At 38.0% G+C, this 18149-nt stretch overlaps 1 protein-coding gene and 1 long non-coding RNA gene across 2 annotated transcripts in view; one reads left to right on the top strand and one right to left on the bottom strand.

Moving 5' to 3' along the window:
* LOC103795062 (uncharacterized) overlaps positions 1–18149 on the bottom strand; it is a 101316-nt gene that overhangs the window by 49236 nt on the left and 33931 nt on the right. The gene's annotated exons all lie outside the window — the stretch shown is intronic.
* HYAL4 (hyaluronidase 4) lies at positions 3144–13548 on the top strand. The gene is made up of 3 exons (XM_035254850.3): positions 3144–4176; positions 9696–9785; positions 12057–13548. Exons 1-3 carry the CDS (start codon positions 3223–3225, stop codon positions 12456–12458), a joined length of 1446 nt encoding a protein of 481 aa, XP_035110741.3. The 5' UTR covers positions 3144–3222; the 3' UTR covers positions 12459–13548.

Here is an 18149-nt window from a genome sequence, read left to right as displayed (position 1 = left end):
AAAAAGAATAATAACATTCCAGAATAGGAGAAGAGAATCACTTGGTAACTTTGTAATAAATGAACCAGGATGTTCATTTATGGTGGTGATGAGGGAGTGGACCAAAGGGGAAACAGTAGTCAGTGGAAAACTATGTTTTGAATGAAACCAAAACAGGAAGTGTCTGGCAGAGTAGATTTTTCTTTTTTTTTGATATACAAATATAGTCCTTTCCAATATAACTGAATTTTAAATTTAAAGAAATGTTTCTTCCCCCATTTATTAATGAATGCATATGCATATTTTTCTTACCTGGAGGCAAAAAATATAATAAAAAATCAAAGAGAAGGGGAAGTTTTGAGAACCACAATTTTTCTTACTCATAAAATTAGATTCCCTTGAAAATACTTTTTTTTTTCAAACCACAATTTAGAGCTGCAATATGATATATTTCATGCTACTAAGTGGGGGTAATCTTAGCTTTGTGCATGAAAGAGTATTTATTCAATGAATGAAAATATCTACCTCTATAGCTCTTAAAAACTGGTGTTCTGGCTGGGTGCGGTGGCTCATGCCTCTAATCCCAGCACTTTGGGAGGCCGAGGCGGGTAGATCACCTGAGGTCAGGAGTTTGAGACCAGCCTGACCAACGTGGTGAAACCACGTCTCACTAAAAATACAAAAAATTAGCTGGGTGTGGTGGTGCATGCCTGTAATTCCAGCTACTGGGAAGGCTCAGGTAGGAGAATTGCTCGAACCTGGGAAGTGGAGGTTGCAGTGAGCTGCGATCACACCATTGCACTCCAGCCTGGGCAACAAGAGTGAAGCTAAATCCTAAAACGAAAAAAAAACCTGCTGTTTTGTGTTTATCCATTTACTTAAGGCTTCTTAAATGTCTTTGGAGGAAGTTTTGTGAATTACTTAAAATTTTTGTTTACAGCAGTGTCTGAAGCCTGAAAAATGCTATGAGGTTTGGCTAGTGACACCTGGTGGTTAAACATGATAATTACATACAACATGTAGCAGGCTTTATTGGAGGAAATAGAAGCCACAGAGGCTCTTGAATTGGTCCACTCTCACGCTGCTAATAAAAACATACCCGAGACTGAGTAATTTATAAAGAAAAAGGGAGTTAATGGACTCACAGTTCCACATGGTCGGGGAGTTCTTGCAATCATGGCGAAAGGCGAAGGAGGAGCAAAGGCATGTTTGCTTACATGGCCACAGGAAAGAGAGCATACGCAGGGGAACTACCCTTTATAAAACCATCAGATCTAATGAGACTTACTCACCAGCACAAGAACAGCATGGGAAAACCCATCCCCATGATTAATTACCTCCCACCATGTCCTTCCCACGACAGGGAGATTATGGGAGCTACAATTCAAGAGGAGATTTGGGTGGGGACACAGACAAACCATATCACTTCTCTATCAATCAGAGTTCCTGGTTGTAAGCAACCAAAACAAACCTTGTGTCCTTGAGCAGAAAGGCGGTGTCCCATAAGGATAATATCTCCACTTAACAGTAACATTATGGGCATCAGGTTCTGGATGCCCCAGCTTGCTGCTCCTTGACACTGGAATTTCTGTCACCACTGACAATGCTATCTCAGCCTCTTTGAATATCAGTATCCCAATTCAAAGTCTAGATTAGGTTGAATCTAATTGGGCTGACCACAGTCATAGACCAGCACCACACCTTCAAGGAAGGCTGGGACATTTTGGCTTATTTAATGAAATATGGGCTTTGCCTTCCAAGATACATGTGGTGCAGAATTAACTACAGAGGAAAGGGGTCTGTACCCTGAGCACACAGCCAAAGGACAAATGTCTACTGGACACCTTAATCTCACTAGGCTTCAGGCATAACCACAGTCCATTTTCATCTTAATAACCCAGAAGACTGAAAATGTTTTATGCCATTAAACTCTCTGATGAGCTTTTTCAAAAATAATTTTGTAGTAGTTTTACAAAGAGATGACTAAAAACAACTTGACAAAGTAGTCACTATCCTCTTCCATCTCCTACTATCGAAACACCTACCTATCTTCTCTTTCAACTCCAGTCTCTTACCTGAGACATTATGTTACACCAAGGGTTTGGTCTATGTCCTGCTGTCTGCTGCACAGAAAGCCAATCACTGAGACAAGGAGTATTGCAGAAGAAGGTCATATTTGGGTGCTACAGCCAAAGAGAATGAAGGATCAGTCTCAAATCCATCTCCCCAAGCAATTAAAATTTGGGGTTTATAAAGTAGGGAAGAAATGTAACTAATGTGTGGGAAAACAGGAATGAAAGAGGGGTAAGAGAGAGGAGTTGGTCAACAGGCAGGTGGTCAGTTAGGCAATCATGAGAAGTGAGGCATCTGGTGTCTCATTGTCTAGATGTGATGATCTGGTAAGTTTCATTTCCTTGAAACTTTCTGGGAAGCTCCATGGTTGGTTTCTCGTGAAAGGAACCCAGATAAGACAATGTTACTTTGTTAAGTTTTACACTGGGAGAGTCAATTGCTAAGTTTATTAGAAAGAAACCCAAAATATCTATTCTTTGGGACAGTTGGGCTGGTTTTAATTTCCTGCCACTCATTCACGTTCCTTTCCATTTCTACCTACTGCTTACTCCCAGAAGAAGTAATTGCTCCAATAAATTTTCATGTAGTACTTAGTTATGGGTTTTTATTATTTAAATTTTACATCACCTTTCAGTCCATATAATGTGACATCAGGCAAGCCTCTTCATCTCTCTAAATCTCAGTTTCCCCATTTGTAAAATGGAAACGTAATTATAAGCCTTACACAGTTATTACAAGTTGTTTTAAAAAAGTAAATATTACAAAGCACTTAAGCACAATGCCTAGGATTTGATGAGTTTTCCAGAATGATAGTGAATATTAGTTCACATCTTTATTTGATCATGAACTCCTCAAAGGCAAGGACCACATCTTATTCATTTTGTTTTCTGGATGTAGGGTCTGGTGCCCCATGAATGCTTGTGGAATTGCATTTTCTGCCCTGAATGGAAGCTAGGTTCTATATCTACATGTGCTTCTATATCTCAATTTATTTATAGTCCTCTTTAAAGTCTTTAAGTGATACACTTTAAAAATAGTCAATATGCTAATAATATCTATTTATTATTTGCATCTTTTTCCTCAAAACTATTACTAACAGAAAATTAAATCTCTCCACAGGTCTTCTAGAGTGCATTAGGGCAGAAGACAACGTAAGATTTTTATCTTACCATGAAAGTATTATCTGAAGGACAATTAAGGCTTTGTGTTGTTCAACCAGTACATCCCACTTCGTGGCTCCTTATATTTTTTATTCTAAAGTCTATCTCTTGTTTAAAACCTGCTCGACTTCCAATTTATCAAAGGAAACCTTTTATAGCTGCTTGGAATGCTCCAACAGATCAGTGTTTGATAAAATATAATTTAAGATTAAATTTGAAAATGTTTCAGGTGATTGGAAGTCCACTGGCCAAGGCCAGGGGGCAAAATGTCACTATATTTTATGTCAACAGATTAGGATACTATCCATGGTATACATCACAAGGGGTCCCCATTAATGGGGGTCTCCCACAGAATGTAAGTTTACAAGTACATCTGGAAAAAGTTGACCAAGATATTAATTATTACATCCCTGCTGAAGATTTCAGTGGACTTGCTGTTATAGATTGGGAATACTGGCGACCACAGTGGGCCCGGAACTGGAATGCAAAAGACGTCTACAGACAGAAGTCAAGAAAGCTTATTTCCGACAGAGGAAAGAATGTATCAGCTACCGATATTGAATATTTAGCTAAAGTGACCTTTGAAGAAAGTGCAAAAGCTTTCATGAAAGAAACCATCAAACGGGGAATTAAGAGCCGCCCCAAAGGCCTTTGGGGTTATTACTCATATCCTGATTGCCACAATTATAACGTTTATGCCCCAAACTACACTGGATCATGCCCAGAAGAGGAAATCTTGAGGAACAATGAGCTCTGTTGGCTTTGGAACAGCAGCGCTGCTTTATATCCTTCCGTCGGTATCAGGAAGTCCCTTGGAGGCAATGAAAACATTTTGCGCTTCTCCCAATTTCGGGTGCATGAATCCATGAGAATCTCCACTATGACATCTTACGATTATGCTCTGCCTGTATTTGTCTACACAAGGCTAGGGTACAGAGATGAGCCTTTAGTTTTTCTTTCTAAGGTAAGAAGCTTCTTGTCTAATGGTGGGGGATTTCCTCCTTATCTCTAAAAGGACAGTTCTTTGTTAATTGTGTTCTTCGAAGAGCTGATTTCCATTAATGGTCTGTTGTGTAGGAGATAATTCTTCCTTGACTAGCCATGCATTTAGACTTTTCATTTATGCAAACCGAATTTTGATTATTTTATTTATTATTTTATTTTAAGGAATGAAGTAAGGTGAGAAAGGCTGAAAGTAGATACCAGCAACTACTACATTTCCTACACGCCGACTTTAAGTGTACTCACTTACAATTGGCCATTTTGGATGGTTATTGGAATGACTGGCAGTGAGCAGGTTAGAAAACCAGAAAGGATATTTTGAAATGGAGTGTTTGCTCATCCACGTGGAAGCAGAATTGAAGATATTTCTGATTCTGGCTTCACCATCTTAAAACCCAAAAGATTAAAAAATAAGTTTTTTCTTTTTAATAAATAATACCAGCTTTGGTACAAGGTATGAGGGAGGTACAACGATCTGAATATACTTAACGCTACTGAACTAAAATGGTACATTTTATGTTATATGCTTTTTGCCACAATTAAAAAAAATTAAAGTTTTAAAAGGGTATGAAAGAGATGGCGAACCTTCTAAAAGCAGGTGAGTCTATAGATTTAGCCATCTGGGTTACTCTTGCCTCTCTGACTACAGCTAATGAAAAGTGATGGTAAGAGTGACGTGAGTTCCTAAATTCAACACTGAAATCACCAGTAGATAGTTTTGAAACCCAGGTTCACACTTACAGGTAAGTTTTATTCTGTCTGTTTATTTTTAATCAACCCACATATTCTCCCAAACACCTCATACAAATCAGGAAGGTAACTATTAAAATAAGTGAACTTTCACCCAGAGTTTTCCCTCTCATCTTCTCTCTTTGCTAGTCTAGCCACTTAAATGAAAAATTCTAGGGAAAATTAGTGGGTATTCCAATCTTTGTTTTCTGTTTTTCAAGACAGAGTTTTTGCTCTTGTCACCCAGGCTGGAGTGCAGTGATGCAATCTCAGCTCACCGCAACCTCTGCCTCTGGGGTTCAAGTAATTCTCCTGCCTCAGCCTCCCAAGTAGCTTGGATTACAGGCAGGCACCACCATGCTTAGCTACATTTTTTTTTTTTTTGACACGGAGTTTCGCTCTTGTTACCCAGGCTGGAGTGCAATGGTGCGATCTCGGCTCACTGCAACCTCTGCCTCCTGGGTTCAGGCAATTCTCCTGCCTCAGCCTCCTGAGTAGCTGGGATTACAGGCACGCGCCACCGTGCCCAGCTAATTTTTTGTATTTTTAGTAGATACGGGGTTTCACCATGTTGGACAGGCTGGTCTTGAACTCCTGACTTCAGATGATCCACCCGCCTCGGCCTTCCAAAGTGCTGGGATTACAGGTGTGAGCCACCATGCCCAGCCTAATCTTCGGATTGATAATTTTGTGTAACTTTTCTACATTGAGAAGACTTGGGACTTGTGGGGGCCTTCACATGTGTGATACGTGATGTTTTAAGGTATTGCTGGATACTAGCGGCTTAATATATTTTAACGGAGCCATTTTTTCTTTCTCCACCATTACAAATTTCAACACACCAATATCTGTTAAAATAAAGACGTTCTGAGTTCTAGACATCCTAAAGAGGAGGCATAGAAAACACAGAGGTGAGGGCTCTAAAGTGACCAGGTATCTTTGGAACATAAATGGAGTGTATTTTTCAGAGGGAGAAATGATGCATATGTATAAAATATGGTAAATGCCATACCTCTGACATCATTCATGAGGTGAGGGAGGAAAGAAAAAATGTCTTTACTGTGAACTGCTATTCATACCACCCAGAAACATCAGTGATAAATAATTGAATGAATAATAATAGAAAGTCACTGCTGTCTGGAAGGTTTTAAAAAGTTACCTAAGTATTTACAAAATAATCTTGACTCTGGAATTGAGTAGAAATTTAAATACCAGCTTTTTAAATAAAACGTCTTTTCTATATTTGATTAACCTGATTCTTTAGTGATAATAAATTGACTTTTGGAAGAAACAATAAACCATGAGGGAGAAAATGTTCATTTCAAAGATGAATTTAGACTACCGGGACATTCTGCACATTCTGTGAACCTGGGATAAGCTTCTTTTTCTAGTAGCTATAGCCTCGGAAATGCTCTCTTTCCTCTCTGGAAAAAGGAGCAACAATTTGGGTTTCATCTCATTCTGCGCTCTTTTTTTCTGAGTGACAAGCTATTTCCAAGTATTTTAAACTATAAGGGTATCCATCATTGTACCCTACTGACTTTAAAAATTGGCCTATAAATTTTTTTTATATTTATTTATTTATTAGATGGAGTTTCCCTCTGTCACCCAGGCTGGAGTGTGGCACGATCTCAGCTCACTGTAGTCTCTATCTCCTGGGTTAAAGCAGTTCTCCTGCCTCAGCCTCCTGAGTAGCTGGGATTATATGCATGTGCTGCCATGCTGGGCTAATTTTTGTATTTTTGGTAGAGATGGGGTTTCACCTTATTGGCCAGGTTGGTCTCGAACTCTTGGCATCAAGTGATCTACCCACTTCTGCCTCTCAAAGTGCTGGAATTACAGGGGTGAGCCACTGTGCCCTGCCATGCCCATAAATTATTAAAAACCTAATATTCATTTGTACCAAACTCTAAATGACTGTTAATGGCTTCCATTTCTGATTTTCCCAATAATGTCTGAATTTTAGAATGCACACCCACATACAGTTAAGATTACAAAAAAGATTCACTGGTAAGTAGCAAATCTCTTAGCCTCCCTGGAGTTAGTGTCTTAGTTTCTTCAGGTACAAAATGGGACAATATTATCTGTCCTACTCACCTAGCAGAAGTAGTATGAAAATCAAGTGAGAAAACGCATACGAAAAGTGTGAAGCTCTACAGAAACCTATGGGGTATGGCTATTACTTTTTTAACAGCCATCAGCATCTTAAACATGGGATTTTTAAGAATGGGATCTCAGGCAGTAGCTATAGCTTGGCAGTCAAACCTCATTTCACACAGAAGGTCGCCTATATTATTTACATTTGAATGCGACCTAGATATAACCTGATGCTCTGTTTTTAAAACTTTTACTATTATTAGTTTTTCATTTTTATACATTTAGGGGGTACAAGTGCAGTTTTGTTACGTGGATATATTGAGTAGTGGTGAAGTCTGGGCATCTAGTGTACCCAATCACCCTAAAAGTGTACATTTTACCCAACAGAGCATTACTCATCCCTCACCCCCCTCCCACCCTTGCACCTTTTGGAGTCTCCAGTGTCTATTATTGCACTCTGTATGTCTGTAGTTACCCATCATTTAGCTCCTACTTATCAGTAAACGCATTTGATATTTGACTTTCTGTTTCTGAGTGATTTCACTTAAGATAACGGCCTCCTGTTCCATCTGTGAGCTGTGCTTTTAAAAATTAACGAAAGGAGTTTCCTTGCCTATAGATTTAAAGATGTTTATCCCTGTCATTAATTCATGCTGTCTCAGGTAAGGCACAAAGGCAGCTCATTAGTAATGCTCCAGCTCCCCACAGTGGGCACCTTGCTTACATGCACTCTGGTAAATGTCAGGGACTGACACCCAAGTGTGGAGTGAATCCCTTGAGTAGCCCTATCCTCTGCTAATGAAACCCTGATTCAGGTCCAAGGATCATGTGTAGATGCAAAGCACCCTGTGCCACAATGGGACCTGGGAGGCTCATTTTCAGTACATCTACTTTGCTCCTTTCTTTCTCCTTAATGTGACATCACCCCATGCCCAAGCTTTCAGCTGGTCCCAGTCTGCTCCCAGAGGCACTTTATCTGTGACTTCCCTTGCTCGGTAGTGCCCTTGCTTTTCTGATCCCCAAAACATAGCTGCTTTCTGGTTCATTCAGTACTCTGCTCTCTGTGAGGTGGCAGTGAACTAATTTGGTGAGAAACTAATTTAAAAACTAATTTGGAAGAAACCAACAGCAACCTCAGAAGGTGTTCATGGCTTTTACCACAAATATCTGCCACTTACATACTTACTGTAGATCCATAACCATGACCTTATCTTCCTTTGATGACAGTGGAGAGCTTGGGGATTTCTGCCTGATCACACCATGTGACCATCATGACACTGTTGCCAGAGAAATTTCAAAGTGAGGGGAGTGAGGAGCTCTGCTCCCTTATGTCTTTGTCCAAAGAGGGGGCGGACATGGACTTAGCAGTCTGCAGCCTGGGTACTTCCCGGCAGCTCCTCCTCTGGGCCCCGTTCATTGTACCACTGACAGTTTTCAAAATCCTTTCATCGATACTATCTCGCCTGAACCTCTCAAAACCTCCTCTCCTTCCTGTCATGTCAGCTATGACTTGTTCAGCAGATATTATCATCATAGGGGATGAAAATGGATGTTAATCTGAAAGGGAAATTAGTTTAAATCAAAATCTCTTTCCTTTTTGAAAGTCACAAGACAACTGCCCAGAAACAAACAAAAAAAACTTTAAAACCCTTGAGTCTTAGACAATCAAAGTGTCAGATAAAGAGATTTATCTCTCAAGTATTAATATTGTGTCCAATGAAAAATAGCATTTACAGTTCTGTTTTTATTTTCCACCAAATCACCTAATTACATTTTCTAGCATTTAAAAGAGAAATTCATCCTTGGAGTAAAAGGTGAATGCTTAGTATCCTAAAGAATGGGGAAATGTATTATAATTAACAAAGTGGGAAACCAACTACATACATTCAAATCTTAGTTATAAAATGGCCTAGATCCAAGTTAATCTTTAAACACTAAAAAAAAAAAACTTTAATATTATAAAATCAAAATTCCCTGTGCTAAAACCTTACCTTTGTCCATCTTAACCATATTGCAGAGAATTCCAGTGACTTTATCATGATTGGATGAGTCAGAAATAAAACCCAATCAGTCAGGTACTTAGAAACTAAACACGAGTGTAAAAGCTGGGCCATAATAATTTCAGGACAAGTATAATCAGAGCCTGCAACCCTTCACATTGCTTCTTTGCCTGGCCTTGGAAGTGAAATGATACAAACCCATCCAAGTCACTGTGGGGTGAAGTGTCACTGGGGCATGTTGCAAAATGGAAAAGGAACCTGGTTAAGAGGATCGCATTTGGTGAAGAAAATTTTGGAGTCTGTTTTCAGGGCACATACATGTGACCTAGTGTGTGGGTATATGTGCCAATCTATTTCAATTAAATAATTTCTGACAATCATGTACAGGCTCATTGTCTTCAAAATAATATCCTGCATGGCAAAATATGTTTTTCTTGAAAACTATTTATATGGTTTTGCTTATGATTACAGAGGGTGATTTTTGAGCATTGGTTTATTCAGCATTTGAGTAATTCTAAGAAAGCAGAAAATAGGTCTCTATGGAGTATATGAGCTCAGTACCAGCCCTGTTATACTGAACTCAGACTCTAACCCTAATCCCTGGTGGGCTGTTTTACGTTCAAATTAATAATGAACTCTACTCTCTTCAATCTAGCAAGATCTAGTCAGCACCATAGGAGAAAGTGCTGCCTTGGGAGCTGCAGGCATTGTTATTTGGGGAGACATGAATTTAACTTCATCCAAGGTAAGTCAGTACCTTGAAGGTATATTTAATTTTGTTGTTATTGTTTACTTTAGATTCTGGGGAACATGTGCAGATCATGCAGGATTGTTGCATAGGTACATACATGGTAAGATGGTTTATTTCTCTGTTTTCTTGGAGAGATTACTCTATCTAATAAAGCTCTCATGACCCCCCATAGCAAACCAGCTTTAGAATAAATATTCCAGATCAGTGCCTGATACATAGAAAAGGCTAAACAACATTGTTAACTTTTATAAAGATAGTAATCATAACACTGACGTTTGATGAATATTTATGATGTGCTAAGGTTGCACTAAGAGATTTTTTGAGTCAGATTTGCTCACTTACTGGTCACATGAGGTAGTGACTGTCATCCTCATTTACAGATGGTGAAACTAGAGAGGAAACCTAACTAGGTTAACAGCTATTTAAGATAGTTAGTGGTAGAGTTGGCATTAGCCACAGTTTGATGATGGACCCCTTGCATTTAACAACGATAGCAAATGTGTTTTATACTATTCTAAGAGGTAGAAACAGGTGGTAACTTTTTAACTCTCTACATTGAAGTTATTTTTTGTCTATAGAGAAATCAGCTGAAAACTAACAGCATTTATAATAAGATTTATGGCCGGGAGCAGTGGCTCACATCTGTAATCCCCACACTTTGGGAGATGGGATCACTTGAAGCCTGGAGTTCGAGACCAGCCTTACTTGGTGAAAGCCAATCTCTACCAAAAATTTAAAAATTAGCCTGGTGTGATGGCACATGCCTATAATCCCAGCTACTCGGAAGGCTGAGGCAGGAGAATGGCTTGAAGCTGGGAGGCAGAGGTTGCAGTGAGCTGAGATCGCGCCATTGCACTTCAGCCTGTTTGACAGAGTGAGACGCTGTCAAAAAAAAAAAAAAAAAGATGTATATGGCTCTTATTTTTTACTCCAGGAAAGATTCCTAGTTTTCCCCAATCCCCATTAATCATAATCTCTTCCGTATTTCCAGATGCTGTTTGTTTATATTTCTGTAGTGTAATACATTTTACCTTGAATACCCTTGACACTTTTTGTTAAATTGAATTTTTTGCAAGTCCATGACTACGTGATACTATCCTTAGAATTTCACAGGCTCAATTTGTTGCTACTGAGATAGTCTTCATGAAACTGTTCATGCCTATGCCCATGTATGAGAAACAGGAACTGAGAGAATTAATTCCTGACTTTCCAGGTGTGATATTTTCACCACGGCCCTTAGGTGGCTCATGAGAAGAGCTTCATCAGCTCTAGAATAAATATTCCGAATCAGTGCCTGATACATAGAAAAGGAAGGTGGGTGCACAACCCAGGTGGCCTCTGTTTCGAAAACCAGAACCGCATACACAAAAGTTACCTAGTCAGCCACACAGGCTTTCCTGTGTTTGAATTGTGTTAGAAGTGTAGGACCCAGGGCAGTTGATGGAAATTAACAGGAAAATCCAAAAGGCTATAATACATGGTAGAATGGTGGAATATGATGATTTGACAATAAATGATGGACTATGATTCAGGTTCTAACACAACCATGGAAGACCCCACATACCTGAATGGTGGTCTGAGGGCAGCAGTTCCACACAATTCCTAATTTGGGTTTTTTCCTTTTTCTTTTATACCCATTAACTTGGGAGTAAGAAGGAAGGAAAAAAGAATGTAAATTGGAGGGGCCGGGCACAGTGGCTCAAGCCTGTAATCCCAGCACTTTGGGAGGCCTAGGCAGGTGGATCATGAGGTCAACAGATCGAGACCATCCTGGTCAACATGGTGAAACCCCGTCTCTACTAAAAATACAAAAAATTAGCTGGGCACGGTGGTGCGTGCCTGTAATCCCAGCTACTCAGGAGGCTGAGGCAGGAGAATTGCTTGAACCCAGGAGGCAGAGGCTGCGGTGAGCCGAGATCGCGCCATTGCACTCCAGCCTGGGTAACAAGAGAGAAATTCCGTCTCAAAAAAAAAAAAAAGGAATGTAAATTGGAGAAGGTCAAGGTCTCATGTGCTGATTCTGGGGGCCATTTGCAAGTTCAGTTGCTTAGCTTTACTCTAACATAGTCTCTATCTCCTGCCCCTCAGACCTCTCCCTTTTCTGTTTTGGGGCCCTTGTTAGTGTCCAGAAGCCTACAAGTTCAACACCTGGAACCAAGACATTATGTTTTAATCAAGACCAAAGACTACCTTGTGGGCCTAGAAGCTCTAATTCTATCAGTACCAGGGAGAAACACTAAAACTGATTTCTTTCTACATTTCTAGGCCAACTGTACAAAGGTGAAGCAGTTTGTGAGTTCTGATTTAGGGAGCTACATAGTCAATGTGACTGGAGCTGCTGAGGTGTGCAGCTTTCACCTCTGCAGGAACAATGGGAGGTGCATAAGGAAGATGTGGAACGCACCCAGTTACCTTCACTTGAACCCTGCAAGTTACCACATAGAGGCCTCTGAGGACGGGGAATTTACTGTGAAAGGAAAAGCATCTGATACAGACCTGGCAGTGATGGCAGATAAGTTTTCCTGTCATTGTTATCAGGGATATGAAGGAGCTGATTGTAGACAAATGAAGATGGCTGATGGATGCTCTGGGGTTTCCCCTTCTCCTGGCTCACTAATAACACTGTGTCTGCTGCTTTTAGCAAGTTATCAGAGCATTCAGTTGTGAGATAATTGAGTTTAAAGGGAATTATGTGGCCTCTAGCCAAGTCGTTTAAAGAAAGATGTAACTTATGACAATTTTTTTCTCCTATGAATTCTATTGAGAGGTATTATAAGTAGACATTATGTATGTCATAACATAAACAGAGGCATATTATTATATTCGCCTCCAATTTGGCTAGGAAACCAGATCTGTAGTAAGGTCAATGTACGCTTCTTCCTTATTGGAATATTTAAGTTACATTTAAATTAAAGTTAGTATAATTTACTTTTAATGTGAATGAACATACATAAAAGTATACATTAAACATTAAATTATTGATTTCAAAGACTGTTTCTTCAAGTTGTCAATTTTTTTAAGGACGTATCATCTGATTTAACAGAAGGAGTTCAAGACCAGCCTGGACAAGAAAGCAAGACTGTACCTTTACTAAAAGCAAAAAAGCTGGCACAGTGAATTGCCCCTGTAGTCCTAGCTACTCAGGAGGCTAAGGTGTGAAGATTGCTTGAGCCCAGGAGATTGAGACTGCAGTGAGGCTGGGTAACAGAATGAGACAGTTTCAGAATTTTTTTTTTAACTATATCAATATTTCTCACTGCTGAGCTAAGAATAAAATTTCCTCTCTTATTCAAGAACAAAATTTACTGATACTCAAAAGTAAATTACAGTTCCCTTTTCAAGGAAAAGGAGACAGTAATTGTGTTTTTCTGTTGTATTTGTTGAGAACACTGTTTTCTGTCTAATTGCCTTCCTTGGTAAATAATCTTTTTCTATTTGTTTTAATGTGTTATGTCTATTTTTGGAGTTCTATAGTTTTGGTCCAGTGTCTAAGTGGACGTTTTTTCCTTCTTATCCTGCTTGGCACATAGAACATTCTCACAGGCAGATCAATGACTTCCATAAATTCCGAAAATTTCTTGGCCACTATCTCATCAAATATTATCTCTTCCTAATTCTCTTTAAATCTCTCTTTCATAATTCCTTATCTTTCTAGGTTGCAGTGAGGGCATTTGTTTTCAGACTTGTTTTTCACTTTATAATGATCTCTTTGGCCATATCTAATCTAATCTTCTGTGTGACTCACATGAAGTTTTAATTTCAGTAACTGTTTTCATCTTAAAATTTGAAATTTCAGTATTTTCAAATCTGTTTCTTACTTGATAGTTTCTTGTGATTAGTCTTTTAATGTGTTTTACATAGATATTTAATATTCTCTATTTAATATTATTTCTTAAATATTAGAAAATAGTGTATCTGAGTCTTTTTTCATTTTTTTTTTTCTGCTGGACTCAGTCTTGGTAGTTTATTTACTTTCATGTTTGGCAATCTTTGATTATGAGTTTGTATTTTATCAATCTTAGTTTGTGGGAATCTAACTGACAAAACTTGGGTTCCTTTCTTTCAGGGATGATATTTTTAAAATTATAACAGCTTTATTGAGATGTAATTCATATATTATACAATTTATCAACTTAAAACATACAATTCAATGGCTTTTGTATATACATAGAGTTGTGCATCAACAAACACAATACAATTTACAACATTTTCATCATCCCTTCCCACAAAACCCTGCAGCTATTAGCAATCACCACCCATTCTTTTCAACGTTTTTCCTCAACGATTCTAAGGAATCCCTAGCCTACTTTCTTGTGTCTATGCATTTGCCTATTCTTGATATTTCACCCAAACAGAATTATACAATATATAGTCTTCTGTGACTGACATCTTCACTGAGCATATTTTCAAATTTTGTTCATCTTGTACTATGTATTGGCACTTCATTTCTTTTTATGGTGTTATTTTCACTTTTTGACCATGATTAATAGTACTGCTGCAAACATTTGGGTACAAGTCTTTGTGTAGACATATATACTTATTTTGTTGAGTATATGCCTAAGTGCAATTGCTAGGTCATGTGGTAACTCTATGTTTAACTGTTCAAGATACTCCCAGACCTTTTTTTTTCAAAGTAGCTTTACTCTTTCATATTTCTCATGTATGAAGTTTTAAATTTCTTTACATTTTCATCAATACTTTTTCTCATATGTTTTATCATAATAACCTTCATAAGTGTGAAGTGGTATCTATTTGGTTTTGATTTTCATTTCCCCAATAGCTAATAAAATTGATCATCTTTTCATGTGCACTATGGGCTGAATGGCATCCCATTAAAATTCACAGATTGACGTTCGCACCCCTAGTACATTAGAATGTGACTGTATTTGGAGATAAGATTATTTTTTTTAGACGGACTGGCTCTGTTGCCAGACTGGAATGCAGTAGTGTGATCTCCACTCACTGTGAGACTACGGGTGTGCACCACCACACCCAGCTAATTTTTGTATTTTTAGGAGAGACGGGGTTTCACCATATTAACTAGGATGGTTTTGCTATTGACCTCACAATTCGCCTGCCTCAGCCTCCCAAAGTGCTGGGATTATAGGCATGAGCCACTACACTCAGTTGAGATAACATCTTTAAAGAGGTGGTTGAGATTAAATTAGGCTACCCAATGTGACCGTTGTCCTTATACAAAGAGATGATTAGGATGTAGACCCTCACAGAAGGAAGGCCATGTGAAGACACAGTGAGAAGATGGCCGTCCTACAAGCAAGGGGTGAGACCCTCAGAAAAAACCGATGGCCATCATTTTAGACTTCTAACCCTGAGAACTGGGAGAAAATTTCTGATGCTTAAACCTCCTAGTCTGTGGTAGTTTATTAGAGTAACCTTAGCAAATTTAATACAATATGTTTTTTGGCTATTTGTGTGTATTTTCTGTGGAGAAAATTGTATTCATACTCTTTACCCATTTTTAATTTGTTTTAAATTACTGAGTTGAAAGTATTCTTTATATATTCTAATCAAAAGTCCCTTATCATATACAGTATTTGGAAAACATTGTCTTCCATTCTGTGTGTTGCCTTCTCCCTTTCTTGATGGTGTACTTTGGGGCACAAGCGTTTTAAAGATTGATGACAAATTCATCAATTTTCTTTATTTTTTTGCTTGTGATTTTGGTTTCTTCTGGAAAGGATTTGTATTTATTTAATCTGATAGTCATAAGATTCTGCTGATCTGGAGGTACTTTAGTTCTATTTGACGGCCCGAGACTTAATGAGGATTATGAATTTGAATGGGGAATCGATAGCAGTCTCAGTTCCCCTCTAAGGACATAGAGCAGGTCTGAGAATAGAGATCTTCAAGTGGCAACACGTTGGTATGTGCCCTTAATGGATCTTGCCATTAGTATTTGTTTGCTATTTGAGCTCATACTCTCTAGTCTGGTTTGAGCCACTTTTTTTTTTTTTTCTGGGGTAAGAGATTTGCAGATTCCTCATATTTCCCATGAAGCTAGCATTGCATTAGAAGTATGCTTTATCCAAAATCTTATAGTTTTGTAGTACAAAGGTCTTTTGGAATGTCTAGTAATCATACTACCAGGGGCCAAAGTCAAGAGGTGTCTTATCTTTTCTAAATAGTTAAACTGAACAAATGTTTTTGGAGTGTTAACTATTGTATGTGTGTTCAAGGCATTATAGCAGGTGCAGTGTTCTGAATAAGTCCATGGAATTTTGCAGAAATATAGATTAATTGTAGAAAACACTTTAAATGTAACTATTTTTCAGTTAACATGTCTGATTTCAAATGAAAGCCTTCATTTAAAGGTGCATACAAATGACTCTTTGTCTTTTTGCCAAAGATGAAAAGTGTTTTTTGGTTTAAAAAAATAGATTTAAAAAAAGTTACTTTTCAATCAAGTAACTTTGGAAGCTCAATTGCACAGAATATCTTTTGCAATTAAAAAGAAAACAAAACCAAGAAAAGGACACATCTAAAAATTTTCTTGTGACTCAGAATTAAATAGTTCTGACTGCAAGTTAATTAAAATATGTAGATATTATACTGTGCAAAATTTCTGTTTTGTTTCTAATGTATTTTACTCTTGGCGTGTGTTAGCTCTTAGTCCTCTAGTTCATTGCTTGATATGTCAAGTACACACATGTACAAAATGTTAAACATGGGAGGAAAGACATCCCTTTGATAAACTGATTTCAAATCTCTTGGGTAAATGTCCAAAAGTGAGATTGCTGAATCGTGTTATAATTCTATTACTAGTTTTTAAAGGAACCTATATACAGTTTCCAATAATGACTCTAATAATTTATATTCCAACCAACAGTATACAAGCATTCTCCTTTTTCCACATTCTTGTTAACACATTTAATTCATGTTTTTAATAATAGTCATTCTGATGGGAATGAGGTGCTATGTCATTGTGGTTTTAATTTGCATTTTTCTAATAGTGATGCTGGGCATTTTTTTTTCATCTATTTGTCAGCCATTTGTATGTCTTTTTTTGATAAATGGATATTTCTATCCTTTGTCCACTTTAAAATCAGGTTATTTGTTTTCTTGCTATTGTATTTTTTGAGTTCCTTACATATTTTCAGTATTAATCCCTTATTGAATATAAGACTGCAAATATTTTCTTCTTATTCATAGATTATCTCTGATATGGTTTGACTGTGTCCCCACCCAAATATCATCTTGAATTGTAGCTCCCATAATTCCCACATGTTGTGGCAGGGACCCAATGGGAGATAAGTGAATCATGGGAGTGGTTTCCTCTATACTGTTCTTGAGGTAGTGAATAAGTCTCACAAAAACTGATTATTTTATAAGGGGAAACCCCTTTCACTTGGCTCTCATTATCTCTCTTTCCTGCTGCCATGTAAGATGTGCCTTTTTCTTTCTGCCATGATTGTGGGGCCTCCCCAGTCGTGTGGAGCTGTGAGTCTATTAAACCTCTTTTTCTTTGCCAATTACCCAGTTTCAGGTACGTCTTTATCAGCAGCAGGAGAGCAGACTAATACAATCTCTTCACACTTAATTGTTTCCTTTGCTATGCAGAAGCTTTTTCCTTTGATCTATTTTACTTTTGTCTATTTTTGTATTTGTTGCCTGTGCTTTGGGGGTCAAATCCGATATATCACTGCCTAGAGCAATGCCATGTAGTTTCCCTCTCATGTTTTCTTCTAGTAGTTGTACAGTATTAGGTATTAGGTTTAAGTCTTTGATCCATTTTGATCCAATTTTTGCATATGACATGAGGTGAGGGTCCTCTTATTCTTCTGCATGTGGACATCTAGTTTTCTCAACATCATTTAGTGAAGAGATTATTCTGTTGTGTGTTTTTGGCACCTTTGTCAAAATCAAATGACCATACATGTGCGAGTTCATTTCTTGACTTTCGATTTGGTTTCATTGGTCCTTCTGTCTGTTTTTAATACAATTTTATTTCTTCCTTTCATATTTAGAGGCTTTTACTTCTCTCTTGCCTTATTGCTTTGTCAAGAACTTATACTATGTTGAATAGAAGTGGTCAGAATGAGTGTCTTTGTCTTGTTCCAGATCATAGAGGAAAGGCTTTCCATTTTTCACCAGTGAGTTAGCTGTGGGCTTATCATATATGACCTTTATTGTGTTGAGGTACATTCCTTCTATACCTAGATTGGTGAAAGTTTTTATCATAGAAGGATGTTGAATTTTGTCAAATGCTTTCTCTGCATCTAATGAGATAATAATTTGGTTTTGTCTGTCATTGTTAAAATGATCTATAACATTGATTTGCTTGTGTTGAATCATCCCGCTTCCCACAGATAAATCCTACTTGATCATGGTGAATAATCC

The sequence above is a fragment of the Callithrix jacchus genome, chromosome 11, assembly GCF_049354715.1.
Source record: "Callithrix jacchus isolate 240 chromosome 11, calJac240_pri, whole genome shotgun sequence".
NCBI lineage: Eukaryota > Metazoa > Chordata > Mammalia > Primates > Cebidae > Callithrix > Callithrix jacchus.
The sequence above is the reverse complement of the archived record's forward strand: the minus strand, read 5'-3'. Positions and strand labels throughout refer to the sequence as shown.

What these genes read in the sequence shown, in the direction of transcription:
- HYAL4 (XM_035254850.3), top strand. Translation starts at nt 3,223, where the DNA reads ATGAAAGTATTATCTGAAGGACAATTAAGGCTTTGTGTTGTTCAACCA. An exon ending in CTTTAGTTTTTCTTTCTAAG is followed by an intron (nt 4,177 to 9,695) that starts GTAAGAAGCTTC and finishes TCTTCAATCTAG; the next exon opens with CAAGATCTAGTCAGCACCAT. An exon ending in TGAATTTAACTTCATCCAAG is followed by an intron (nt 9,786 to 12,056) that starts GTAAGTCAGTAC and finishes CTACATTTCTAG; the next exon opens with GCCAACTGTACAAAGGTGAA.